The sequence below is a fragment of the Neovison vison genome, chromosome 5 (assembly GCF_020171115.1).
Source record: "Neovison vison isolate M4711 chromosome 5, ASM_NN_V1, whole genome shotgun sequence".
Classification (NCBI taxonomy): domain Eukaryota; kingdom Metazoa; phylum Chordata; class Mammalia; order Carnivora; family Mustelidae; genus Neogale; species Neogale vison.
The window spans coordinates 5,613,985-5,640,570 of record NC_058095.1 but is presented as its reverse complement, the minus strand read 5'-3'; the positions used below and the strand labels follow the sequence as shown (position 1 = coordinate 5,640,570).

General features: G+C 61.5%; 2 protein-coding genes across 6 annotated transcripts in view; both read left to right on the top strand.

The window, feature by feature from the left end:
• LLGL2 (LLGL scribble cell polarity complex component 2) overlaps positions 1–14,231 on the top strand; it is a 34,481-nt gene extending 20,250 nt beyond the window's left edge. For 3 of the 5 annotated variants that reach the window (XM_044247436.1, XM_044247439.1, XM_044247438.1), the window contains exons 3-26: positions 1,442–1,539; positions 2,744–2,825; positions 3,104–3,219; positions 3,642–3,800; positions 5,421–5,583; positions 5,725–5,857; positions 6,368–6,422; positions 6,982–7,136; positions 8,359–8,576; positions 8,648–8,715; positions 8,848–9,001; positions 9,091–9,195; positions 9,591–9,883; positions 10,002–10,152; positions 10,415–10,613; positions 11,206–11,322; positions 11,428–11,594; positions 12,017–12,281; positions 12,511–12,664; positions 12,957–12,985; positions 13,219–13,266; positions 13,465–13,507; positions 13,633–13,694; positions 13,894–14,231. In XM_044247436.1, coding sequence (XP_044103371.1) covers positions 1,442–1,539; positions 2,744–2,825; positions 3,104–3,219; positions 3,642–3,800; positions 5,421–5,583; positions 5,725–5,857; positions 6,368–6,422; positions 6,982–7,136; positions 8,359–8,576; positions 8,648–8,715; positions 8,848–9,001; positions 9,091–9,195; positions 9,591–9,883; positions 10,002–10,152; positions 10,415–10,613; positions 11,206–11,322; positions 11,428–11,594; positions 12,017–12,281; positions 12,511–12,664; positions 12,957–12,985; positions 13,219–13,266; positions 13,465–13,507; positions 13,633–13,694; positions 13,894–13,901 — 3,042 coding nt within the window. In that variant the 3' untranslated portion in view covers positions 13,902–14,231. The remainder of the gene's footprint in view (positions 1–1,441; positions 1,540–2,743; positions 2,826–3,103; positions 3,220–3,641; positions 3,801–5,420; positions 5,584–5,724; positions 5,858–6,367; positions 6,423–6,981; positions 7,137–8,358; positions 8,577–8,647; positions 8,716–8,847; positions 9,002–9,090; positions 9,196–9,590; positions 9,884–10,001; positions 10,153–10,414; positions 10,614–11,205; positions 11,323–11,427; positions 11,595–12,016; positions 12,282–12,510; positions 12,665–12,956; positions 12,986–13,218; positions 13,267–13,464; positions 13,508–13,632; positions 13,695–13,893) is intronic. The other 2 variants (XM_044247441.1, XM_044247440.1) reach the window with 2 other exon arrangements.
• A 4,007-nt stretch (positions 14,232–18,238) lies between these two features.
• Positions 18,239–26,586, top strand: part of MYO15B (myosin XVB) — a 29,150-nt gene continuing 20,802 nt past the window's right edge. Inside the window, 15 exon segments of the mRNA XM_044250204.1 lie at positions 18,239–20,334; positions 20,695–20,758; positions 20,993–21,102; positions 21,279–21,360; positions 21,665–21,787; positions 22,051–22,154; positions 22,333–22,396; positions 22,579–22,692; positions 22,842–22,997; positions 23,178–23,291; positions 23,444–23,502; positions 23,577–23,709; positions 24,676–24,771; positions 25,019–25,150; positions 25,515–25,640. Of these exon segments, the coding sequence (XP_044106139.1) occupies positions 18,239–20,334; positions 20,695–20,758; positions 20,993–21,102; positions 21,279–21,360; positions 21,665–21,787; positions 22,051–22,154; positions 22,333–22,396; positions 22,579–22,692; positions 22,842–22,997; positions 23,178–23,291; positions 23,444–23,502; positions 23,577–23,709; positions 24,676–24,771; positions 25,019–25,150; positions 25,515–25,640 (3,573 nt within the window).

Genomic DNA, 26,586 nt, shown 5'->3' with positions numbered 1-26,586 from the left:
CATCTGGCTGGCATCCTTTGCCATGCTCTGATCTAGCTCTACAGGTTCCGTATCCCCTGGAGTGGGAGGCAGGGGGCAGGGAGCGCTAAGTGAGAACAACAAAAAACCTTCCCGAAGATGGTTTATCAGTCCAAGTCTGTCGTATATACATCCATACTTTTTAAGCCTGTAATTCCACTCCTGGGACACCTACCTAAGGAAATAGTGAGTTGTAGGCAAAGATAGGAGGGGTCTGAGGAAGGTCATCAATGCAGCTGGTGGTGGTGAGCCCTATAGAAACAGGAAATGCTCACCAACAAAAGCCTAGCGGGTTTGGGTGCCTGGACATAGGGAACATTCCTTAGCTGTCTGTCTTTTGTTTCTTGTTTTTTTTGTTTTGTTTTGTTTTGTTTTGTTTAAGATTATTTATTTGAGAGGGAGATCCAGCATTGTGCAGGGGGTTGGGGGTGGGGCAAAGGAGAAGGAGGGAGAGAGAATCCCAAGCAGACGGCCCACTGAGTGCAGAGCCCCACACAGGGCGATCTTGGGATCGAGACCCGAGCCAACATTAAGAGTCAGACGTGTAACAGACTGAGCCCCCCAGGTGCCCCTCCACAGCCATTTAAAAGTCACTTCAGTGCTTTGGATGACTCGGGCTGGCTGCAGGCAGGCAGACAGGCTACATAGCTCTGTGCGTATGCACACAGCTGTGGGGCACAACCCCAGTCCACTCTGTGTTAAGTGTAGACACACCAGTGTATGGTCACAACACAAGAAAGACTCACAGACACCAAGGGTCACTTCCAGTCGTGGGAGCACGGGTGATTTTTGTTTGGTTTTTCAAACTCCTTTCTACGTTCCAAGTTGTCTACAATGTGTATTCTGTAGTAAGAAATGAGCGAAAGTGTGTGTGTGCAACAAAACTCCAGAAGCTTCTCTGGAAGGGTAGTGGAAAACAGATGGTAGCAAAGGCACCGGCGTTCAGGGCTGGAGGAGCCTCGGATGGCCAAGGGCCAGGAAAGGCTGCTGTGGGTCCTGTCCGCCCGCAGGGACTGGCCCAGAGCTGCGGCACAGCTGGGCTAACTGAGCCGTCTGGTCCTCCACTGTGCCAGTCCCCAGAGCTACCCTCGCCCCCACAGCCCCGCAGGAAGACTGGGTCGGTCACTCACGGTGTGGGCGGTGGAGGAACCAGGTCCGAGTTCCTGGCAAGCGTCAAGTGGCCAGTGTGGTGTCAGGGGAGAGTGTCCCGGGGATGGCCGGGACAGGCCAAGGACTGGGTCAGAAATGGGTCCGGGATTGGCTCTGCACTCAGGTGTCTGGGTAGGAACCTGAACATGACTGACTTCCTTCTACCTGCTGGGGGGCTCTGTGCTGCAGCTCCCCTGTCCCGCGCCGGCTCTCCAGCCGCACGGGGCCAAGGGGACTTGTCTGCAGGTCCGTGCCGAGCTGGTTCTTGTTACAGACGGTGGAGCACGGCTTCCCACACCAGCCCAGCGCCCTCGGCTACAGCCAGTCTCTGCGCATCCTGGCCATCGGCACCCGCTCCGGAGCCGTCAAGCTGTATCCTTTCTATTCCCCCAGCTCCCAGCCGGCGGGGCCCTGAAAGGGGCAGGGGCCCTGGCCTTGGTGGGATTCAAACTAAAGCAAGTTGTAGATGAGCCCTCCTGTTCCTGGGATGGTCCACATACCCTCTTGGGAGTCAGCCCTGGATGCAGTAAATGGAGGAAGGTTGTTCTGTTTTGTTTTTCCCTTTCTCCCGGTTAGCAGACTGGTCCCAGGGGGGCCTTGGGCGAGAGGAACAATGCTAAGGTTTCCACATTCTGCCCCACCATGCACGCCCCCTGTGTCTACACAGGGACACCGGAGAGAATGGACTTGTGGTTAGCACGGACAGTCCTTCTCTGGCCTGAGGCTGGACATGGTCCAATAGGGTCATCCTCCGTCCAAAGTATTGGTTCTGGAGCATTTCAGAAGCAAGCCCGTAGTTCCAGGACGGAGGATCACTCACTGCTTGGGTCCTCTGACTGGCCTGGACTACAAGTCCGAGAGCTCCCCAAACCCGACATCCCACCCGAGCCCCTAGAGTGAGCCAGGGTGGCACCTGGGAGAATTGGGAGATGGGGGACCACCATGGAGAGCACAGCCGGACCCTCCCTGGGGGAAGCTGTGGCTCCCCCTGTTCCTCTGGGTCAGGTCATGCAGGGGAGGCAGGGGTGGGGGCTGCCCCCAGTGGGCTGACCTAGGCTGTAGGGGGTGTGGAACTCTCTCTAAGCTGTTTAATCATTGCTGGGCCCCAGCCATATCCTGGTCACCAGTCCCCGGAGTGGGAACTCATGGCCAAAGCTGCTGGGGGAGGCCCTGGGGGGAGGGGATGCCCTGTCTCAGGTGCCACCTTGTGGTAACTGATGGGTCTTTTGCGGCTCAGGTGATGGGGGCAGGGGGAGGCTGTAGCAAGCAGTGTGGCCCTTGCCAGGGTAAGGTGTGTCCCCCCCACCCCCCGCACCTGCCTGGCTGGAAAAGCTCCCCAATTGGAGCTAGCCCCTTGGTGTCACATCCCCACGGGCCACAGGCCCCTCAGGCCGGGGCCCCTGCTGCCTCCACCACCCCCCACCCCAGGCCCCATCTTGGGGGACGGTGAGCCTGTCTGTGTCGCTGAAGTATTTATATTCTTGCCACACGGGCCCAGAGGTCCTGGCCCTTGAGCGTTGAGCGGGAGTGGGTGGTATCCTGCGTTCTGGAGCTTTCCTGAGCCCACTGCCTGTAGCTATGGTGCCCCAGGGGTGGAGTTCATGGGGCTGCATCGGGAGACCAACGCTGTGGTACAGATCCACTTCCTACCTGGCCAGGTGAGGGGACCTCCACGCCCCATACCTCACGCATCACTTGGTAGGGGTGTACAGAGGCATTTGGTGGCCCTGGGTTTGGGTCTGCTAGGAGGCCTGGGAACCGCTCCCCTTTCCCCAGCTTCGGGTTCATGGACCACCCAAAGAGCTGCCGGGGGTCTTTTGGTTCTGGGCTCTCTGAGTCAACCCGCGCGGGGTGGGCGAGAGGCCGCGGTGAACGCCGGCCCCTCCAGAGTGAATGAGACGGCGCGCTCCGGGTTCCTGTGCCATCCCCTCCCTAGTGCCAGCTGGTCACCCTGCTGGATGACAACAGTCTGCACCTGTGGAGCCTGAAGGTCAAAGGCGGCGTGTCAGAGCTGCAGGAAGATGGGAGTTTCACGCTGCGTGGTCCCCCGGGGTAAGGACTCGTTGCCCGTCCCCTCCCTTCCAGCCTGACCTGCCCGCCCAGCTCCAGGGTGGGATCACCCTTTGAAGGTCCTGTGGCGCCCGAGGTGGGCCCAGCAGTGGTTTGAGCCGATGCAGCCCCTCCTGCCGGTGTTCTGTTGGCGCGGGTGGGGCTGCGGCCTGGCTCCCTCCGTCCCCACGCAGTGTCTACACAGGAGGCTCTGGAAAGGGCGTTCTGCCTCCCAGCCCAAGCCCAGATCCTCCACCATCTGTCTTCTTGGGAGGAAGTCATCAGTATATTTATCCTGGCCCCCGACAACCATTAAAGGACCCCATTAAAGGACCTCACAGGCCTGCTTTCCCTAGCCATGGCCTGTGCTGGGGCCTCCCCTGCCAGGGTAGCAGCCGGCTCACCGGCAGCCGTTCTGTCCTCAGGGCTGCCCCCAGTGCCACACAGATCACCGTGGTCCTGCCGCACTCCTCCCGCGAGCTCCTCTATCTGGGCACTGAGAGCGGGAATGTGTTCGTGGTGCAGCTGCCGGCCTTCCGCACGCTGGAGGACCGGACCATCAGCTCGGACGCCGTGCTCCAGCGGTGAGTCTCTGATGCCTGCCACTGGGAAGCCGTCCGCTCCGGCTGGCCAGGGCCTTCTCCCTTCTGTGCCAGTAATGTCTCAGGGGCCTCTAATTTCTCTCCTGGGAACCTATAGGGATGAAGGAGAGACTCTCAGCTCCCCACCTGGCCCCTAAATGGAGACTGACTCCATCGTGTGTCAGCGTCATAGCGCTTTCCAAAGGTCTGGGGGATAATTTGTCATTTCATTTAGAGGTGAAGGAAATGAGGCTCCTCGTGGTTGTTGCCCCGGCACCAGTTCCTAGTCTGGTGTTCTTCGCGCTGCTGCCGTGAATTTCAAAACCCCGGAGGCTCCTCACCGGGGCAGATGGGGCCCAAACCTCACTGTGTCAGGAGAGGCATCTTCTGGGGAGGCGTAGGCTTTGGAGTCTGCGGCTTTCATTTGCGTGCAGGCCCCGTGGCCTAATCCTGGACAGCCACGACCCTGTAGGCTTCTTCAGGTGATCCCAGAGGCTTTGTCCCGTGATGATGATGTCCGCAACAGAGAGGGTGTCAGAGCAGGTCTGGGTGTGAAGAGCGGGGGCTGGGGCCCAAAGGAGGAAGAGATGAAGAGTTAGCCACAGTGGAATGTTCTGCAGTTTCACGGGATGGAGAGGAGGCCAAGGTCCTCCGAGGGGAAGCTGCTTCAGGTTTGAGCTGGTGGGACCCCGTTCCTTCCAGTGCAGGCTTTAGGCTTCCAACTCGCTCCAAAGGGCCCTTTGTCCAGGCTAGGGTGGGAGGCTTCCTTCTTGGGGCTGGGTCTCTCCAAGCACACACCTGTGTGTTTCCACCCAGCAGGGTAGAGTCAGGCCAGCCAGGCGGTGGTCAGAGCAGAGCTGTCTGCAGGTCAGCAGACATGGCGGCTTCTCAGCCTGGCCACCTAGTCTGTGGGCAGGCCTGCGGGAGGCGTTGCTCCTCAGGTGGCCGTGCCCGTGCCCACCTCACTCTGCTGGTAGAAGTCTGACTGGGGGCATCCCCCAGTCTGAGTGCCCTGGGAACCCCCTGCTGCCAGTCTGAATCCTCGTTCTAAATGAAAAGAGGTTTGGCTTGGTTGGGCTCCTAGAAATGCCCTGGGGGTCCAGGCTGTTTGCCTTGCCTTCTCTGGTCTGGTCTGAGGTGTTGGCTCTGGGTCCAGTGCCTGCCACCTCGTGTCCTCTATTGGCTGCAGCAGCTCCAGACTTCACATCAGCATTCCAGGCCCAGAGAAGGAGGAGGGGGTCAAAGCTCAAGGCCAGTCCCACTCACGTAGAGAGTTCTGTTTAGTGGGTTTTAAAAACTTTTCTTATGAAACACCAGCTCTACGCAGAAATGCCCTAGGCTTTGCCGCCGGCTCCCTGGAGCACCTCCACACACGTCCCAGTCCTGAGCCCCTCCCTCCCTGGAGGTCCCTGCCTTCTCCTTCCTTGTAGCCCCTCCCCACGGGTTTGCATCCTTAAGCTTCTGTCCTCACTGTCCTGCCCTGTGCTCGGCTCCCCGCTCCGCAGTGTGGCCTCTCGATCCTGCTGCACTGCCATATCCACGCGGCGTGCATCAGTGCCCCGAGGTCGGTCCCGCCCACCGGCGGCAGCGACATCATGGCCTCATCGTGCTTCTGTCTATCAGGTTGCCCGAAGAGGCCCGCCAGCGCCGGGTGTTTGAGATGGTGGAGGCTCTGCAGGAGCACCCCCGTGACCCCGACCAGGTCCTCATCGGCTACAGCCGGGGCCTCATTGTCGTCTGGGACCTGCGGGCCAGCCGCGTGCTCTGCCATTTCCTCAGCAGCCAGGTGGGCCATGCGGGGCAGGGGGTGGGGGGCAGGGGCTGTGCCGCCCTCCCAGACAGTCCTGTGCTGAGGCCTGGGGGTGCGGTGTCGGCAGCAGCAGCACCCTGATCCCGGCCTGCGCCCTCTCCCTCTCCTCCCCTGCAGCAACTGGAGAGCGTCTGTTGGCAGCGGGATGGCCACATGATTGTCAGCTGCCACTCCGATGGCAGCTATTGCCAGTGGCCCGTTTCCGGGGACGCCCCACAGCCAGAGCCTCTGCGCAGCTGCACGCCTTATGGTCAGTGCTCCGCCCGCCCCATGGGGCAAGCCCTGACCTGTCACCGGGACCCCCATCCGCTGGCAAAGCCGTGTCCTGTGCTCCCGGTCTGTCCTTTCAAGTTTGGGGTGCAGGTGCGCACCTCCTAGCGGCAAAGCTGGGACCCCAAGAAGTGAAGGCTTTGTCCAGAGCCATGCGGTGGGTTCTCCGCTGCTGTTCATGGCTCTGTCGGGGGACGGCTCAGCGAGGGACTTCTGAGCACAGGGCTGCTGTGCGTGTGTGGGCATGAAGTGTTCGTGCCCTACGGACCCTGGAGCGGACGGCTGAGTTCAGGCTAGTTCCTTTATTGGGGCGCCTGGGGGACTCCATCGGTTTAAGCTCCAGCTCTTGATCTCAGCCCAGGTCTTGGTCTCAGGGTCGTAAGTTCAGGCCCCATGTTGGGCTTCAGCGTGGGACCTACTTTAAAAAAAAAAAAAAAGATCAGTGTGAGACTCTGTAAAGAGTTTCTGCAAGCTGGTTCCTTTCTTGTAGGTCCTTTTCCTTGCAAAGCCATTACCAAAATCTTCTGGCTGACCACCAAGCAGGGGTAGGTATCCGTGCTCTGTCCTTGTCCCAGTCTGCAGGCTTCCTGGGGGGCTGCTCTGGCCTCTGCTTGCGGCAGGCAGCATCTAGGGACTGCCTTAGGGTCCCGCATGGCAGCAAAGGGAGAGCAGGCCATTCATTACTTCTCATGGCTAATTCCTGAGCAAACATTCTTGACCTTTCCCTCCGCCCTCCAAGAGAGATGATTCGGATCAGCAGGGTTCAAACTCCGTTGTAGCAGGAGACCTGTTTTTTCAGGCAGAGACATACAGGGAGATCCCACATACAAGCAGCCACAGGAGCGGGTGCGGGCCGCTGCCTGAAGCAGAGGCTCGGGAGCCACACTTCACGCCCACGTTCTCCTGGGTTGTTGTGATCAGGAAGTGATGGGGTCCACCCCACCCCTCACGGGGACCTTGAGTGAGTGCTGACCTCGAGACTGGCCTCCCTCCTGGTCCTGCCCCTTCGGTCCCAGGACAGTCCAAGCTGCTAGCTCAGCCGGGGGCTCTCTGAGCTCGTGTTGGGAGCCCCAGCCCAGCCCACGGTTCTTCTGTGCCGGCCAGGTTGCCCTTCACCATCTTCCAGGGCGGCATGCCTCGGGCCAGCTACGGGGACCGCCACTGCATCTCGGTGATCCACGATGGCCAGCAGACTGCCTTTGACTTCACCTCCCGCGTCATCGACTTCACTGTCCTCACTGAGGCGGACCCTGCGGCGGGTAGGCGGGCGTCGGGGATGGGTGTGGAGGGCTGACCTCTGAGGTGCGGGGATGTGCTCTGCCTGTCCTCAAGCCCGCCGTTGCCTGAGTCCCTCACCCCTACTGCACCCCTCTTGGGGCCTTTACCACACACCCACACACACGCCACCAGTCTGTGGCTTCATCCTTGCCGGCTGCACCTCACACCCACCCTGAGCTCTCTCTGGCCTCACCTGGCTCTGACAGGACTTAGCCAGAAGAGGGCAGATCTGGCCTGTTGGGTTGAATAGCACCCAGCTGAGAGGCCAGGAGGTCCTGGCTTGGACTCATGAAGTCCTCCCTTTCGTGGGGTGGGGCAGAAGCCAAGACAGCAGAGCCCTGTGTCAGTCTCATGAACTGGTGACAGGCAAGACTGGAAAGGGCTGGTGTGGAAATCTGGAGAGGAGGCGGGTCAGGAGATTCCCAGGAGGGTGCACCTCCCCTCCACATGAGTCTGGCCTGATGAGGCCAAGGCCTCCAGGTAAGGGGTCCGGCCTGCTCGGGACACACCGACCCATTTGGAGGGAGACTCGAACCTGCTTTTCCTCCTTCCCAGCCCCTTCCCTCCACACACCTGATGGGGGATGCTAGGAGTAGGGTCCATTCTTTTGGGTTTTCTACAGAGTTGATCCCATCATATGTGAATAAAGACAATGTTATTTTTTCCTTTCTAAGCTGTATACCTTTTATTTCCTTATCATGCCTTATTGCATTGGCTAGAGCTTGTGGAGAAGCGGAGAGAGGGGCCCTCTGCCTTATTCTTGATCTTAGTGGGAAAGCTTCCCATTTCCTACCATCAAGTTATGTAAGCTGTAGCTTCGTTGTAGGTGATCTCCACCAAGTTGACAAGTTCTTCTCCTAGTTTACTGAGAGCTTATCATAAACCGGTGTTAGGGTCTGTCGGATGCTTTCCCTGCATATAGCAATACGATCCTGTGTTTTCCTTTAGCCTGTGCGTGATGGCTTCCGTTCATTGACGTTCACACATTGAGGTAGCCTCGTGCACCTGCGATGAGTCCCGCTTGGTTGGTCATGGGGTGTCATTCTCTCTGTACTCTGCTGGACCTGGAGCTTGTTTTTAAAATGCATGTTCTCTGAGTATAACCCTGGAGCTTCAGATTCTGCGGGGCTGGGCTGGGGAAACTGCTTCCCTCGGCTCCCACAGCTCCTAACACTACCACCTCCGTCCCCACCTGTCCCCTAGCCTTTGACGATCCCTGTGCCCTGGTGGTTCTGGCCGAGGAGGAGCTGGTGGTGATTGACCTGCAGGCGGCTGGTTGGCCCCCGGTGCAGCCTCCCTACCTGGCCTCCCTGCACTGCTCTGCCATCACCTGCTCCCACCACGTCTCCAACATCCCCCTGAAGCTGTGGGAGCGCATCGTTGCCGCGGGCAGCCAGCAGCACACGCACTTCTCCACCATGGTAGGTCCCACACGAGCCCCGGCCCTGCCTGGGGTCAAGTTCGCCCACGGACTTCTGGTCTCCTTCTTCAGGAGTGGCCCATTGATGGTGGCACCAGTCTGGCCCCAGCCCCTCCCCAGAGGGACCTGCTGCTCACGGGGTAGGCAATGTCATGGCATCTTCCTGCCAAGTAGACCGCGCAGGGTGGGAGCAGAGCAGGGTGCGGGCCAGTCCTAGCATAGCGCCCCCCGCCCCACCTCCCCCGTGACTGGCAGGTGGACTCCGCCCACAGGCACGAGGACGGCACCGTGCGGTTCTGGGATGCCTCCGGCGTGTGCTTACGACTGCTCTACAAGCTGAGCACGGTTCGGGTGTTCCTCACCGACACAGACCCCAGCGACAGCCTCAATGTCCAGGGCGAGGATGAGTGGCCCCCACTCCGCAAGGTGAGGCCAGGAGCCTGGAAACCAGGGAGGGCAAGGACGGACTGGGTCTGGCACTTTCAGTCACCTGCGGCCCTCCCCTCCATCGTCAGGTGGGCTCCTTCGACCCCTACAGTGATGATCCCAGGCTGGGCATCCAGAAGATCTTCCTCTGCAAATACAGCGGCTACCTGGCTGTGGCAGGCACGGCGGGGCAGGTAAGAAGACGGGTGGTGGGGGGCAGGGCAGCTAGGAGGAGTGGTCAGGTGACTTTGGGCAGTGTCCAGGGGTTAGAGGGCAGCAAGGACAGGAGCCAGTCTCCTGAGCGCCCTTGGAAGGTTATTACCGAGATTGTCACCTGTCCCTGTGGCTTGGGGTGTCTCCCAGTGGGGAGGGATTGCCTGGTTCCCATAGAGAGAGGCCTGTGGGATGACCGATTCTCCTCCAGAAGCCAGGATTCAGGACCAAGGGTTGGACAGAGGCCTTCTGGCTGTCCTCAGGCCCTGGGACTGGCCGTGGGTCCCAGGTCCTTCACTCTCCACCTTCAGGGTCCCTGCGGTCCCAGGGTTCCTTGGCGCCAGAAGTGGCTCAGCCCACCTGCCCTCCCCCCCAGGTGCTGGTGCTGGAGCTGAACGACGAGGAGGCGGAGCACAGCGTGGCACAGGTGGAGGCGGACCTGCTGCAGGACCAGGAGGGCTACCGCTGGAAGGGCCACGAGCGCCTGTGCGCCCGCCCGGGGCCCGTGCGTTTCGAGCCCGGCTTCCAGCCCTTTGTGCTGGTGCAGTGCCAGCCCCCGGCTGTGGTCACCTCCTTGGCCTTGCACTCCGAGTGGCGGCTTGTGGCCTTCGGCACGAGCCATGGCTTTGGCCTCTTTGACCACCAGCAGCGGCGGCAGGTCTTTGTCAAGTGAGCAGCCTCCCCGGGGCGTCTGGGGCCTGGAGCTAGGGTTGTCGCTGGGCTCTTACCCCTGGGCCCTGGCAGCACGGATGACCGGATGTGTCGTCCTCGCCCCCCCCGCCCCCAGATGCACGCTGCACCCCAGTGACCAGCTAGCTTTGGAGGGCCCACTGTCCCGTGTGAAGTCCCTGAAGAAGTCCCTGCGCCAGTCCTTCCGCCGGATACGTCGGAGCCGGGTGTCCAGCCGGAAGCGGCGGCCAGCTGGTCCCTCTGGAGAGGTAAGGCTGTGACCGACCAGCCACGAGCCCGGGAGAGCTCTGAGCAGCCCGCAGCGGGTCCACACTAGCCCCGTCTCCCCAACTCTGTGGCCACGCTGAGTAGGTTCCCGCCCTGCCACCCTGCCCGCCAGTCCTGTGGCCTTGGCTACATCACACCGCATGTCTGTGCCTCACCTTCCCCAAGCGTAAAGGGCCAGGCCCTCAGGAAATACCAGACGGTAGTGGCGTGATGGGTTGGTGGTGAGCAATCCCGTGTCCCCAGAACGGGGAGGCCGGAGCCCCTGCTCAGGCCCGGCCCCGCCCGCTGCAGGGACAGGAGGGGGCGGCCAGGCCCGAGCGCGCAGGGGTGCAGAGCATGGAGCTGGCTCCGGTGCAGCGCAGGATCGAGGCCCGCTCGGCGGAGGATTCCTTCACGGGATTCGTCCGGACCCTCTACTTCGCTGACACCTACCTGAGGGACAGTGAGTGGCCAGCCTGAGGCGGGGGGCCCAGGAGAGCACGGCCTTGGCCAAGGGCATGTTGGAGGCTGCTGCCTGCCCTGGCTGGGAGGACCCTTCCACTTGGGAGCACTTGGGAGCACGGGGAGCCGGGACCCCCTGTCTGCGTCTCCAAGGCAGATTACGCTGGCTGCGTACTCAGGCTCCGCCACGCTCTCGGAGTGTGACTTGGGACATGTCACTTTTCCCCCTATCACATGCCTGCTGGTGTCCAGTGGGCTCTGCAGAAGCTCCCCTGTGGCCTCCTACCAGGGCAGGGATGGTGGGGCAGGGACGAGGGTCTTGAGGGTCAAGCTATCCTGGATTCAAGATGATCTGTGCATGGGGCCCCTGGTTGTCAGCCTTCCCAGCTTTGCCTTTCTACACCCCAGGGGGTAGGCAGGACCCACAGCCATTCCATTTTACAGGGGAGGAAACTGAGGCTTCCAGAGTTTGCCAACTTGACCTTGGAGTCACACAGGTAGTGAGAGGCAAGGCCAGGACCTAAGCCCAGGTTACCGGGCTCCACCAGACCCGCAGAACCGTGGGTTAGGTACAAACCTTTGCCTCTTGGCAGGCTCCCGCCACTGCCCCTCGCTGTGGGCCGGCACCAATGGGGGTACCGTCTACGCCTTCGCCTTGCGCGTGCCCCCCGCCGAGCGGAGAATGGACGAGCCTGTGCGGGCAGAGCAGGGTGAGTGCTAGGCAGAGGGAGAGCAGAGGGCGCTCCTCTGCCAAGTCTTGGGGGGGGGGCACCTCTGGCTTTGCCCTCACCCACCACTTGCCTCTTGCCCTGTAGCCAAGGAGATCCAGCTGATGCACCGAGCGCCCGTGGTGGGCATCCTGGTGCTGGACGGACACAACGTGCCCCTTCCCGAGCCCCTGGAGGTGGCACATGACTTATCGAAGAGCCCGGACATGCAGGGAGGCCACCAGCTGCTCGTGGTGTCAGAGGAGCAGTTCAAGGTGCTGCTCGGGTACAGGCAGGCCCCCTGGGAATCCCGGGGGTGTCTGGGGAGCTCAGAGGACAGGCTGCTTGTGGTTTCTGCAGTGGACGTGTGCAAGGCCACCGAGGCACAGAAGAAGAGGGCTCCAGGGTCAGTGTGGGGGGGCACTGAAGCAGGACCTGTGTCTGTGGGAGGGACAGTGAGCGCAGACATGGAAATAAGGCCCTGCCTCCTTGCTGTCCGAGTCCAGGTGCTGCAGGGCTGCGCGCCAGGGGGCGCCCAGAGAGGGGGCCGACTTCGCTGGGAAGGGTGGGGGGCTCTCTGCCGGGGAGCCAGGCCTTGTAGCCACACCGGGCAGGGAAGCCAGAAATCCCCGCTTGGCTGGACGGCGCACGGGGGGCTGTGGTCAGGCCGGGCTGCGAGCCGTGCCCTTGCCCCCAGGTGTTCACGCTGCCCAAGGTGAGTGCCAAGCTGAAGCTGAAGCTGACCGCCCTGGAGGGCTCGCGGGTGCGGCGGGTCAGCGTGGCCCACTTCGGCAGCTGTCGAGCCGAGGACTACGGGGAGCACCACCTGGCCGTGCTCACCAACCTGGGCGACGTGCAGGTGGTCTCGCTACCGCTGCTCAAGCCGCAGGTGCGGTACAGCTGCATCCGGCGCGAGGACGTCAGCGGCATCGCCTCTTGTGTCTTCACCAAATACGGCCAAGGTGGGCCCGGGGCAGGCGCGGGGGGGACCTCTGCTGGGGGGTGTATGCGGTGTGGGGGTCGCACTGGGCAGCCAGGCCGGAGGTACCTCAGCCGAGGACTTCGAGGGAGGCTCCAGCCCCTCGAACCTCCTGCAGGGTTGGGGGGGTGGGGGTGTCCCCTCGGCAGCTGCCAGGCCCAGGAACCGGGGGCCGGCCTTACCTGCGCGGCCTCTCCTTCCCCCGCCCGCAGGCTTCTACCTGATCTCCCCCTCGGAGTTCGAGCGCTTCTCTCTCTCCACCAAGTGGCTGGTTGAGCCCCGGTGTCTGGTGGATTCAGCAGAGACCAAGAGCCACAGCCGCCCCCGCAATGGATCAGGCCCAGAGAAGGCCTTGGACCGAACCAGGTCAGCGGGACAGGTGGCCTCAGGCTGGCGGCTGGCCAGAGATCCCCTCCCTGGTGAGCTAAGCCCACCCCCCACCCTCCTAGCTCTGGCTCCCCAGCACCCCCCACACCCCGTCGTAGGGCCTCCCTCCCGTGCAGGTTGCCGTCCCCCGGCAAGGCTTGGTTTACTGCCCAGGCTCAGGGTGGGCCTGGTCAGCTGACCTCCTTCTTCATGGGATCGGGGCTTCCTGAGCCAGAATGAGGAGCCTCGTTCCCCCCAACCCCCTCCATCCTCACCATCTCTCTCCCCGCAGGAACTCAGGGAGCCAGAGTGACGGAGAGGGTAAGACGGGCTTCCCTGTGTACACGGGTGTGGGGGGACAGAGGCACTGTAATACTCAGGCCCAGACCCAGGCCGAAGAGGATGGAGGGGAACCCCAGGCCTGCAGAGGGTGTGCAGGCTGGGTGGAAACAGCATCCCTTCCAGTCCTGGGCTCTGGGCTCTGGCACTCCTGCTCTGAGGGAGCTGGGACAGAGAGGCCCCAGGGCTCGCCTGACTTGGCCTCTGCCTTTCAGAGAGAAGGCCCGGCCGAGTGATGGAACATGCTCTGCTCAATGACGAGAGTGAGTTGGGGCAGGAGCTGGCGGGCTGCTGTGAGGAATGTCCCAAGGGAAGCATGGAAGACCAGGGTAGACGTGAGGGCCATTACCCTGAGGGGGCAGACCCGTCCAACACCCCACCAGTAGAAGGGGGCAGAAACATTTGTGTCTGGCCCCATCTCTGCTGGCGTCACCACGCCTCTGTCCCCCCCAATCCTGCAGGGGTCCTGAAGGAGATCCAGAGCACCCTGGAGGGAGACCGAGGGTGAGTTGCTGCTCGGGCCTGTGAGATGGGCCCTGCGGTGCCAGGAGATCTCTGGGAATGAGGGTCCTTGTCTGCCCTCCCCAAGGTTCCCATGGATGGTGACTCTCCTGTCTCTGCCCATGCAGGAGCTATGGCGATTGGCGTTCTCAGCGAGTGGCCGTGGGGTACAGTCTCAGCAATGGGGGAGGTAGGCAGGGGCTCTGGACACTGCTGCAGGGCTGGCGGGCAGCTGGGAAGGCACGCCTCCTCACACGGAGGGAGAGGAGAAGGTGCCCACACGGGTCCCCAGGGGTCCTGAAAACCTCTACCTCTGGGCTCCAGGTGGGGGACGGAGGCCACTGGCCTGCCCAGGAGACTCTGAGCCGTTGCTCTGTCTCTTTCCACAGCAGAGTGAGCAGGTCGTGGGTCGAGGCCGCACCATGAACACACACTACTGAGGGCTCTCCCCGGGGCCCGGCCCTGCCTGCGAGGACCGTGCCCTGGGCTGCGCCAGGGGCTGGAGCCGACCCCAGTGTCCGGCCCACTGCTGCTCTTGGCCTTGGGAGAGGTGGGACCCTGGGGCTGTGGGGCTGCCCCTCCTGGGCCTTGTCTGTCCTGGTTCTCTTGTCAATGTTGCACAGTTTTTACTCCCCCCCCTTTTTGTAGTGGGCTGGGTTTTAAATTATAAATTTTAATTGCCTCTGGGTGAAAAAGAGTTTTTAATAAACACCTTATTACCTCTTCACCAGACTGGTCCAATGACTAATTTTTTTAATTGTGGAGAAATTGTCAACGTAAATGGAAAGGATTGTTCGCCAGTCCCTTGCCTTTGTCCCGGGGTCCCATTGCTGGACCAGGCTGGTGGTCCAGGGAATCCCTTTTTTAAGCCGTTTGAGTCAGAGCAAGTGTGCTTGGTTGTGCCTGAGCGCGGACTCCTCCGTGTGTGGGAATGAACGGCAAGAGGTAGCCGTTGCGAGTCTGTGTGGCTGCTTCCCTGGGTCAGGGCCGAGGGAGTCCTTTGACTGGCCTCTCCTTGCCGTCAGAAGGGGAAGACACAGTATCTCAGACCCAGCGGCTTCTTCCAGACTCCAGGGAAGGATCATGAGCCACTGTTGAGGTCAGAGGCCATGCCCAGAGCTGAAGGGTCTTATCCCTAGATGAGGGGCCTGGATCAGACTGCTGTTCTGGTCCTTATAAACCAGGCGTTTGGTCTGCTTGATTCTACTTCTCTTACCTGTCTTTGCTGAGCACCTACTATATGCAAGGCACACGGAGTCAGAGGCGGCTGAGACTGTGTGATCCGTACCCAGGGGGGGTGGCTCCCCATCCTGGCATCGGCAGGAGGTCTTGGGATGCAGGCAGTCGGGGCCTGTGAGCTGCCAGGGAAGGTGATGTCAAGCTGGGTTAGGGACATGACTGGGGTGGGCCGGGAGGGACCATTCTGCACAGAGGATAAAGGGGCCAGCAGCACTGGCGGAACCGGCCTGCTTGCTGTGGGAGGCGGAGGCGGGGCGGGGAGGGTGGTGGGGGTTGGCCGGAATTGTGCTGAAAATGAAGGCACTGCATGGCCAGGGCCAGACCAGGACCCCCTGGAGCATAGGGAGGGCAGGGGCACTGCTGTGTGGCCCAGGAGCCCACTTGGCCTGTTGGAAGGACCTGGATGAGTGCACAGGACAGAAGAGGGGCCAAGGTCCAGGTCCCAGGACAGATGTGCTGGGGGGGCAAGGCATCCGCCCCACTGCCCTCCAGCCACGCCTGGGCAGCTCAAGAGTCTCCGGATTGTATTTGGGCTGCTCCAGCCCCCAACTCTCCTTAGAAGTGGAGTGGCACTTAACGGCAGTAGGAGCCCCAAAAGCTGTAAGGAATGCAGAGGAACAGTTCCCTAAGGGAAGGGGGACACAGACCCTGGTCCCAGAAATGTGGGAAAGGGAGGCTGGGTAGATGGAAAGACAAAGCTACAGACAGGAGGGGACTGCGGCAGCCGGCCCACTTGATGGGGAGACTCTGAGGGGCTTGAAGCAGGAAGTGCCCTTGTGAAATGTTTATTTCCAAAGACCCCTGGGGTTTAAATCCCAGCAAGTGGAACTCCTGTGACAGGCAAATTGCCTACCGCCCTTGCGGCCTGCTTTCTTCTGGGGAATGGAACGATTACCTTGTCTTCTCGGGATCTGTGAGGTGCACGAGAGTCCATGAGGTTCGCGGGGTCATGATGGGGTGACCCTCTGGTCAGGGTTAGGGCAAACGTGTTAGGGCTTGATGCACAGGATCTTGATGTGTATCATAAAAGAAACTAAGCTAACACACGCACATCTGAAAATACCCACTCTGGAAATAGACTTACATCCATGTTCATTGAGAATGATCTTTGCCTTAAGAACTCTGTGCTATGAAATATTAGATAGTGTTGGTGGCTTGCCTCTTTCAGTTCTAGAGAAACCTTCTAATTGGGAGTGGGAGATCAGCAATTTGTACAGATAGGCCTGCACAAGCTGAAGGGTTTGGCCCAGTCTAGAAAGGGGATTATTATTACTTTTTAAAATATTATTTATTTGACAGACAGCGAGAGAGGAAACACAAGCAGGGGGAGTGGGAGAGAGAGAAGCAGGCTTCCCACTGAGCAGGGAGCCCGACACAGGGCTCGATCCCAGAACACTGGGATCATGACCTGAGCCCAAGGTAGACACTTAACTGAGCCCCCCAGACCCCCTCAGAAAGTGGATTCCTGGAAGCTGGGCTGGCACGCAGACAGGGCCTGGCCATCCCTGCCGCCTCCATCCAGGGAGGGGTGCTGGTAGCGGCCAGTGGAGATTCCAAGCAGTTGAGTTGACAGAACCTCTGGCAGATGGAGGTGAGAGCATGGCAGGGGTCACAGCCCCGACTCCAAGGCCCTTGCCAACCTTCCACAGGCAGCTGGACACCTGGTCTGGAGACTCGGATCTGAGGGTCTTCAGCATTGACAGGTGGGAAACTTAGTGCTCAGTTAGACTTGGAGCACACCTGACACTGACCCTGGTTTTGCCCGTGACCCACTGTATGACCTTGGGTAGATGACATCACCCTGGTGCTTTAGTTTACTCATCTATAAAACAGGGCATAATAATAGGGCCTCCCTCAGAGGGTGGTAGGAATTAAATGAGAGTCTGTAAAATCGCACAGCACCTTAACACCCAAGCAAAGGAGGTGAAAGTTACTGTGGCTGGTCACAGGGCCAGGAGGGAGGGAGGGAGGAGCAGAATGGGTTGGGGGGGAGCAAAGTGGGTGGAGGAATGGGTGGGGAAGGTAGAAGCCAGAGGCGAGGGTTGGGCTTGGTGGAAAGAGCTAGGCTTGGTGGAGAGGCAGGGAGGAGGTCTCCTTTCCCCCTGCTGTCCTTTGTCGGGTTCCTGGGAGGCTGCTGGAGGTCGCACAGCCAGGAGGTGGGCTGGGGGAACCAAGGCTGGCTGGTTCCAAAACCGGTTCCCAGCAGAAGCTAGGTGGAGCAGAATAGCAGGCACCTAGGGTCCAGGGAGCTGGTTTTGCCGCCCAATTCCTCACTTACCGGCTGTGTGTTCTCAAGTCATTTATCCACTGAGCTGCTTCCCCATCTGTAGGAGGAGATCATATCCCTTTCCTAGGGTTTGGGGAGATTTGAATGAAAGGCTACTTGGGGAGGGACCTGAGACTTACCACCCCCACATGGTTGAGTGAGCTACAACCCTGGCCTGGGTCAACCCAGAGGGGAAGAGGCCACCAAGAAGGCGAGAGACCAGAGAGGGGCCCAGAGCTCTCTGCCTGCCCAAGAGCTTGCTGGATACGTTGCAACGAACCAGAGAAAGTCTGGTTTGCTGCTGGTGGCGGTCGCTCACACCTATGCTCAAGGGGGCCTTGGAGCCAGACTGCCTGGGTTGGCATCTCATTTCTGACCCTCCCTGTGACACTCAGCTGTGTGCTTCAGTCGTATCAGCCGTAAAATGGGAATCCTTAGGGCACCCACCTCTTAAAGTGCTTTCAGGAAATAAATGACTCCATAGCCACGTGTTTAGAATGCTGCCTGGCATATCAGCCCTGAAATGTTAGCTGTTTATTGATACTGAGTCCAAGAGAGCTAAGGAAGGAGTGGGTGTCCCTCCAAGCCCCCAGGATGATGGTCCAGATCGGTTCTTCTTCTTCTTCTTCTTTTTTTTTTTTTAAGATTTTATTTACTTATTTGACAGAGAGAGAGAGATCACAAGTAGACGGGGGGGGGGGGCTGCCTCCCGGCGGAGCAGGGACCCTTTGAGGCAGGGCTCCATCCCAGGACCCTGAGATCATGACTTGAGCTGAAGGCAGAGGCTTAACCCACTGAGCCACCCAGGCGCCCCCAGACAGGTTCTTTGAAGGAAGGCTCACCGCCTGCCCCCCTCCTGGGCAAGCAGTGAGACGGGAGCAAAGCATACGGGTCCTCAGTGTGGCAGGGTGCCAGGCTGGCAGCAACTCCCAGGCTGAATGGTTGGTTGCCCTGTCCCTGGCCTTTGTCCTATGCTGAAGCGTCTCCTCTTTCCTGGGCCGCCTCCCTTCCTTTGTTGGCTTAGGGGGTCAGGACCCGCAGCCACCTGCATTATTAATGCTCACGGGGAAGGCTGGAGCCCCCAGGGGTGGTGGGGGGTAGAATGCCACTGTAGGCCATGCCAGAGCAGAACCGGTGTGGGTGCTGTCAAGGGCTCAGGGCGCCAGGGGCTGCCAGATCTCCCAGGAGAGGACAGAGACGCCTGGAAGCCCCTCTTCACTGAACCCGCCATGGGCAGGAGCAAGGGCAAAGAGCCCCAGCGCCAGGGCGGACCCGGGAAGCGGGTCTCCGGGGAGGAGGAGTCCGGGTCGGCCAGTGCAGAGGACGTGCCCTGCCGGGAAGGCCGGCAAGGTCGACTTAAGGCCCACAGGGCCAGACCATTTTTGGAGCCCGCCACTTCGGTAAGCCACGGGACCCCTGGTGGCCGCCGGAAGTCCGCCGCAGAGGGGACCGGCAGCTGCAAAGGGCCAGCGGCTGGGCCGCCACCGGAGCCCCAGGGGAGACCAGGCAGCGCGCGGCATCGGGGACCCTGGTCTCAGCACCTGAACAGCCGTGGCGGGCGCCTGGAGGAAGAGCGTATCCCCGGAGAAGGGAGGACACGGGAGCTCTGCCGCCGCAGGAAGAGAGGAAAGAGGCGGAGACCCCCAGCTCCGCACGGCTGCCGAGAGACCCGGAGCCTCGATGTGGACCCCTCCTCCGGTGGAGATGGGAGCAGCTCTTGCCTGGACAGCGAAGCCCGCGAGGCCCAGGAAAGCGACAGCCAGAGCGGTGGGGCCCCGGCACCGTGGCCGAAGCCGGAGGAAACGGACACGGGCTCTGGAGACCCCCAGACTGGGTCAGAGCCAGCGCTGGAACCCGGCGAGCGCCCCAGCAGCGACGGTCGAAGCAGCGACGGCGGGGACAGCGCCGAGCCCCGGAGCGGGGAAGGGTCGTCGGGGGTGGGACCCCGGGGAGAGAGCGCGGATCCCGAGACAGGCACCGAGTCGAGCCTGCAAGGGGCCGGGCCTGGAGGGGGCCCACGGGCAGCCCGGGGAGCGGCGAGCCGAGCCCCTGAGGCAGAAGAGACTGAGCCGGGCAAAAAAGCCAAGGCCTCCAGCCCCCACGAGGACAGCCGCACGTGCGTCCCCCGGAACTCGCGGGCTTCTCGGGACCCCAGGCCGGCCCGGGACGCAAGGGACAGTGAGTTGAGGCCGAAGGCTGAGCCGCAAAGCGCCGAGCCTGGAAGAGCCCAGGCCTCGGGCGCTAGGAGTCGGCGCCGCCAGGTCGGAAAAGAGGTGGGGAAGGTGCAAGTGGCGGCGGGCGAGAGCGAATCCGGGGCGGGCGGGGGAGACAGGCCCGGACACCCAGCGCCGCTGGCCGCGCTTGTGGCGCTCCGCAGGCTCCGCGCGAAAACCCCGCCAGGCCCAGCGCCCCAGGCCGCGGCTCCGGCTCCTCGCCGCACCGGCCTCACGGAGAGGCTCCGGCGCGTCGTGCGCGCGCTGGGTCTCCTGCGCTGGCTGCGGCTGCGGCTGCGGCGGCCGGCGGGCGAGGGCCGAGGCACTGGGGCGCGGGCGGGCGCGGGCCGGGGGGCGGGGCCGAGGGCGGGCGGGGGGCGGGGTCTCGGGCCGGGCCTGCGGCGGCGTCTACTACTGCGCCTGGCCGGCGTAGCGGGACTATGGGGACGGCCCAGGGCTCCCCCTAGCGGCGACTCGAGCTCCCCACAGTTTTGGAAGAGCTCAGCTCCCGAAGACCCTTCTGAGGACGAGGACTCGACTCCGGATCCCAAGTTCGCGGTCGTGTTCCCCAGGATCCACAGGACTGGGAGGGCGTCGAGCACTCGGAGCTCAGAGGAAGGGTCCACGGACGCCCCTCCCGGGGAGGGGCACGTTCGGCCTTGTGCAGGAGCTTCGGGGGACAGTGAGGGGCGCGGGGCGAGTGGAGAGCGTGTAGCCCGGCCCCGCCAAGGCTCTCTCCTCGGCCGTGCTCCCCACCACGAGCCCCCACTCGACGAGAGCGCCTCCAGCAGCGAAGCGGAGTCCGAGACCTTGGTGGCTCAGGCTCCCGTCCACTGGGCTCAGATCTCCGAACCCCGCGAGGACCCTGGGCTTTGCACTGACGCGCTGCTGCCCCGACTCACCTTGGAGTACCGCCTGCCATGGGAGAGAAGCCCAAGGCCCCGCAGGTCCCCACGGGAGCGGTGGGAGCCAGAGGATGAGACCGAGGAGGCGCTGGAGAGGGACCTGGAGCTGAGCCTGGGGCTTGACCTGGAGGCACCACCCTTCCTGGCCGCTGACGGCAGGAACCTTGGGATAGGCCTGGAAGACACGGAGGACCTGGCTCGGCTGCGGTGAGCCGGGGGCAGTTCCAAATCTGTCGTGTCTGGGTCCCACACTTCCTCATATCCCTTATAAATTGTACCCTTAGAAGGGACTGTGCTTTTTACCAGAGGTCTGGCTGGAAGAGATGGGGGAGGGGTGAAAAGCAGGTGCCCCTGCCTGGGACTTGCTTCTCTGACTGGCGCAAAGCTTCCCTCTGGTCAGTTACCCATGGAGTGCGTAACTCACTTAGTGGCCGGGCCCTGTGTTACAGTCAGGGCCCACAGAGGGGGCCTGATCTGCCCAAAGGATCGCTGTAGCCAGTGGCCGCTCTAACCCAGGACCTCCTTCTGCCCCCGATTCCCTGCTCCACTGTCCTGCCGTCGCCACAGACCAGTGTGTGACAGCTCCATACTGCTATGCCTTAAGAAGAGATTTCATCTGGGCCGAATCTACGTATGGGGGTACCTGGGGAGGGTTGGGGGGCTGGAGTCCCTGTCCTCTGGATCAGAGGGCCCTCTGGCACTTCTAGAACTTCTTCCTTCTCTGTGGGCTGGGTGCTTGAACCCTCCCTGGGGACCTGCAGAGTGGGTGGGGGCCGGGGACCGGGCTGGGGAGCACCGGAGCCCCACTCCATCCGTACCCCTGCTTCCTCCGTGTTCTGACGAAAGCATCTGCTTCTTCCCCCAGACCTTTGGAGGGCCTCTTCTGCTCTCTCTGAACCCCCACCAGCCCCTGCCTCTCTTCTCAGCTGAGGTCCTGGCCAGCTACCACCCCAAGAGGGCCCCTAACACCACCCCGTACGTGACTTTGCCCCACCAACCCTGTGCTCACCAACACCCCTACCCCCAGGCGGCTGAGCCCCAACATGTCCCACTGCTGAGATTCTGGGGGCTGAGGGCCCTCCTACACCTAGCAGGGCCCAGATGCCCGTCTCTGGCAACCTTCTCATTCGCTTCCTTCCCTCCTCCCTCAGACACATATTGGCCATCGCCGCATCAGCCTACGATCGCCTGTCTCGGAGCTCTGGGCAGGGCACATGCATTCTCCTCGGGTGAGTGATGGTGCCCCGCAGAATGCACAGGCCGCTCTGAGGGCTGGGAGGCAGGGGACATGAGGTCCTCATTTGAAGCTACAGGTCTGGTCCCCTGCTGGGCAGCTATGCTGGGCTTGGTAAGGGCTGTGGTCCTGGCTAAAGTCATCCACATGTCCCTTGAATGTGGCATCTCAGAGACTTCTTTCTCTTTGGTATCCATGCCCTCTCCGCATTTCCAGGGTGCAGGGGTGGGCATGTATCACTTACGGGTGGGCAAACCCCACTTCCTGGGTTCCATGGGGTGTCCTCTGTGCCCCTTCCTGGAGACCCTGTCAGCCCCTCCTGCCTGCAGTGGGCACAGCGGCTCAGGGAAGACAGAAGCTGCCAGAAAGATTGTGCAGTTCCTAAGCAGCCTGGAGCAGGAGCAGACAAGGGACCAAAGATGTCACGTGAGGAGCAGCGGGCCTTTTTCTAGGGATCCAAGAGGGACCATCCTTCTCCTTTGGGCCAGGAGGATGGTCTCTGGGCCTCTGGCTTCTTCTTAGGGGTAGCCCCAGGCATCGCCTACCGTGGGGCAGGGCGAGGTGGGGTGGGACTCCCCCTCTCCATGGAGGAGCACAACCCCCAGGCACAAAGTGTCCTCGGCTCGGATGGCCAATCAGTGGGTGCCACCGCCATCCCCAGGGTCCTCAAATGCATCTCCCCCACACAGCTGGATGGTGTCCTGCCCGTGCTCAGCAGCTTCGGCCATGCCAAGACAGTCCTCAATGCCAACGCCAGCCGCTTCGGCCAGGTCTTCTGCCTCTGCGTGCAGCAGTGAGTGGCAGGGGTTCTGGAGGGCACGGGGCCGGGGGCGGCACTCATGATCGGTTCCCTTGGCTGGGAACTGAGGTGCTGCCCTTGGGTCCAGCCCCTAGTGTGTCCCATTCAGAGCAGGTCCCCTAGGTTGCATGCATCCTGGACACTAGCCCCCCTCACTGTCCTGTGCCCACAGTGGGGTCATCGTGGGAGCCTCTGTGTCCCATTATCTGCTCGAGACCTCAAGGGTGGTGTTTCAGGTAAGACCCGCCCTGTGGCTCCCCTCTCCGTGGCTCCCAGCATGGGAAAGAGGGAGGAGCCGCTGTAAGGGGTTGTGGTCATTCAGCACCCCCAACCGTGCCTTTCCCAGGATTTATCCTTGCTTCCCCTGAGGCACAGGACTGGACAACTGCTCCCCCTAAGCTGGTCCTTCTCCCCCAAGGCCCAGGCTGAGCGGAGCTTCCATGTTTTTTACGAGCTGCTGGCGGGGCTGGACCCTGTAGAACGGGAGCAGCTCTCCCTGCAGGGGCCAGAGACCTACTCCTACCTCAACCAGGTGGGAGCAGGCCCACTGGGCGCTGGGTGACCAGGCTTGCCCGGGGAAAGGTCTTGGCGTGGGGTGGGGGGTGTGCTAAGGAGCGGCCAGCATAGAGGGGAGCCCTGGGCTGCCGGGCCCTGTCCCCTCACCCCTGCTGCGCTCTGCAGGGCCAGGCCTGCTGTCTCCAGGGAAAGGATGATGCTCGGGACTTCGAAGGACTGCGGAAGGCCCTGCAAGTCCTGTGCCCCGAGGAGGTGACCGCCGCCTGGGCCGTGCTGGCCGCCGTCCTGCACCTGGGCAACATTTGCTTCTCATCTTCAGAGGTGGGCTCCGGCTGCGGCCCTTGTGGACGCTGGATCAGCAGTGCCTTGTTTGTATAATCAGGGCAGCAAGGATAGCAAACACCTGTAGGTAGATCACAAAGCCCGGGGCTTCCCCAGGGCCGCTGGAGAGCGGGCAGATGCCCGTCGTGTAGGTGAGAAAACAGGCCCTTCTCTGTCCAGCGGGAGTCCCAGGAGGTGGCTGCCGTGTCCAGCTGGGCCGAGATCCACGCGGCAGCCCGGCTGCTGCTGGTGCCACCCGAGTGCCTGGAGGGGACTGTCACCAGGAGGGTCACGGTGAGTGCTGGGCTCCTCAGGAGGTGGGTCCCACTTCCCCACCCCCTCCACTTCCCCTACCCCCAGCCTCCCCCACCCCCGCAGGTTTGGCATGGGCCCACGTAGGCCTCAGGCCTGTTGTTCCACATGTTCCTACCTCCTCTGCCCTGCAGGAGACCCCATATGGCTGGGTCTGCAGGTCTCTGCCGGTGGAGAGCGCCGTTGATGCCAGGTGACCCCGGGGGGCGGGAGGGAGCCGTGGCCAGGCCTGGCACTCGCACACAGGCTCACCCAGCCTGCCCACAGGGACGCCCTGGCCAAGGCCCTGTATTCCCGGCTTTTCACCTGGCTTCTGGAGAGGAGCAACACGCAGCTGGCGGCTCCTGGGGAGGGAGAGCACGTGGACACCATCACTGTCGTGGACGTCTACGGCTTTGAGGTTGGCCCTTGGGACAGGGCCCGGGACAGGGTGCCCACTTCATCCCGATCATTTGTGGGGTCCGCGCTTCCTGAGGGGGGCGCTCGTGAGCCCTGGCCTGCCTAGCCCTGAGTCAGCACAGGGGCTACAGCTGTAGCCTTTCTGCCCTGCTCTGTCCAGCCCCGACATCGCCTCTGGGGAGTCCGTCCTGCTTGGCTTTGCAGAGTCTCACAGGAGCCTCTAAGGTGGCAGAAGGCAGAGGCCCTAGGATGAATCAGCTCACAGCCTCCCCTCCCAAGCCCCCAGAGGAGCAGGAAAAGGGACAGTCCCCCGGATGGCCTGAGTTTTCATAAGCTCTTCACCCCTTTCTAGAAGATTCCACCTTCTCAGGGCAGGGAGAAGGGGGCTAGAGCAAGAGAAGGTGGCCTCCACCCTGGTTCCTGGGTGGGCACTGTTCAGTGCCCCCTGCTCTCTCCTTTCCAGCATGCCCTTGGTGACTATGCCCTCTCGGGGGTGCGGGACTGTAGATGACTGTGGCAAGTGTGTGTTCTAGAGCGAGCCAAAGCTCTCTGTACAAAGGTGTATGGAATGCGGGCTCTGCCTGAGCTTACAAGTAACATGCTGGGGGCCGCAGAGAAAGGAACCTGTAATCCCTACAGGAAGAATGCTGGAAGGCTTCTTGGAGGCAGTGGCCTGGAGCCCTGCTTATGAGGATGTGGGATTCCAATAGCCAGCAAGCTACTAGGTCATAGGAACAGACACCTTCCAGACCACAGGATGGCTGTGACCAGAGGCCTCAAGTCTCACAGTCGTGCTGAGGCAGAGGGGAGGATGTGGGCTGAAGGGGGCCTTCGGACTTGACTCTGTCAGCCCCAGGGCACCACTCCTCCCTGAGTTCCAGGAGGGGAGTGTGCAGTCTCCCCCCCCCACCGCCCCGTGCCCCCCACAACTGTGCAAGTGCCCATGTCCCTGCCTCTGTGCCCCCAGGCCCTGCGGGTGAACAGGCTGGAGCAGCTGTGCAATAACCTTGCCAGCGAGCGCCTGCAGCTCTTCTCCAGCCGGCTGCTGTGGGCGCAGGAGGAGGTATGGGGCACTGGCCCGGGCGGGGGCCAGGGTCGCCCAGGCCTTCCAGACCAGGGGCCATCCTTGGGAAACGGAAGGTGCTGAACTGAGAGCTCTGCCCCCAAAGCCCCCTGGCCCACCGTCTCAGCCCTCCTGGGCCTCATTTTACTCATCTGGACAATGGGAGGCCATCCCTGCGCCGGCTCCAGGGAGCTCCCGCACGCATGTGGGCGTGCTCTGTACCTGGCCCCGCGCTGGCTGTTCCCAGGAGGCCTGTCGGCGGGAGCTGCTGGCCTGGGTGCCCGTTCCCCAGCCTGTGTGGGACACCTGTCTGGACCTCCTCGTAGACCAGCCCCACAGCCTCCTGAAGCTCCTGGATGCCCAGACGTGGCTGCCCCAGGTGAGCCCCGAGCAGTGGGGGCCCTGGTGGCCAGTCCGGGGCCCACAAGACCTCTGAGAGGAGCCACAGGTGATGGGGCCAGAAGCCCTGCCCGGAGTCTCTCTGCACGGCTTGGGTTCAAATCCTGTCTCTGAGAGATCCTAACCTCTCTGGGCTTCCTCGGGTCCTTGCTGCAGAAGGGGCAGGGTGGTGGGGACAGCACAGGCTCATGTAGGGCTGGCGGGGTCCCTTGGGCCTCCAGCTAGTAGGGAGCAAGCCTCAGGGCCGTGGTGCCCCCATTCCACAAATACTTATTGATCATCCTGGAGGGATGCACGGTCTCCTCGTGCTCGAAGGCCTGAGGCAAGCCCATCCCTCTTATCAGGCCACAGACCACACCTTCCTTCAGAAGTGTCATTACCACCACGGCAGTCACCCCTGCTACTCCAAGCCCCAGCTGCCCCTTCCTATCTTCACCGTGAGGCATTGCGCTGGGACTGTCACCTACCAGGTATCAGGGTGAATCAGGGAGAGACTCCTGGGTGAATCGGTGAGGGTGATGTGGCCGGGGGGGGGGCCCTCCCCAGAGCTGACTCACCTGACAGCTAAGAGGAGTAAGTGAAGAGAGGCCCCTCCCAGGGCTTGACCATATGTTTCTACCTACGCCCTTGGCCCTGCACAGTACCAGTATGATTTATTGCATTCTGGTCGAGCACGAGCCTCAAGACCAGCAGGGGTGGGGCATACTCGTGGGACTTGACTCTGTAACCTCTGGGTGTCTGCTTCTCCTCCTGAGTCTTCGTTTTCCCATCTGTAAAATGGGAATGGGAATCTGTCCTATAACACTGTTGTGAGGATTAAATGCGGTAATGGGGAAGTGGTCAGGCAGGTGCCTGGCACATGGTAGGTGCTCACTGAAGGGACTTGCCTTTCCCCGTTCAGAGTTTCACGGGTGACAGCACACCCAGGAGGTTAACTCCTGAGGGGTGGGGTAAAGGGTAAAGGGTAGGACCATATGGCTCGTTTGAGGTAGAGCAAGTCCAGTAAGGCTTCTTGGAGGAGGTGACCCGTTTCGGTACACAGATCAGTTATACCCTCAGTTATGCCCTCAGAAAACTCTAATCACATCTTTAAAAAGCCGCACACACAAGGAGTCTGAGTAAAGAAAACCACAAAACTGTCTGGAAGCTCACAAAAGGAAATCTTTTTTAAGACTTTTATTTATTTGAGAGAGAGAGAGAGAACATGAGCTGGGGGAGGGCCAGCAGGAGAGAAGCAGGCTCCCCACTGAGCAAGGAGCCCATTGCAGGGCTTGATCCCAGGACCCTGAGATCATGACCTGAGCTGAAGGCAGACGCTTAACCCACTGAGGCCCCAGGAGCCCCCCAAAAACTTTTTTTTAAAGTAATCTCTACACCCAACATGGGGCTGGCACTCATGACCCTGAGATCTAGAGT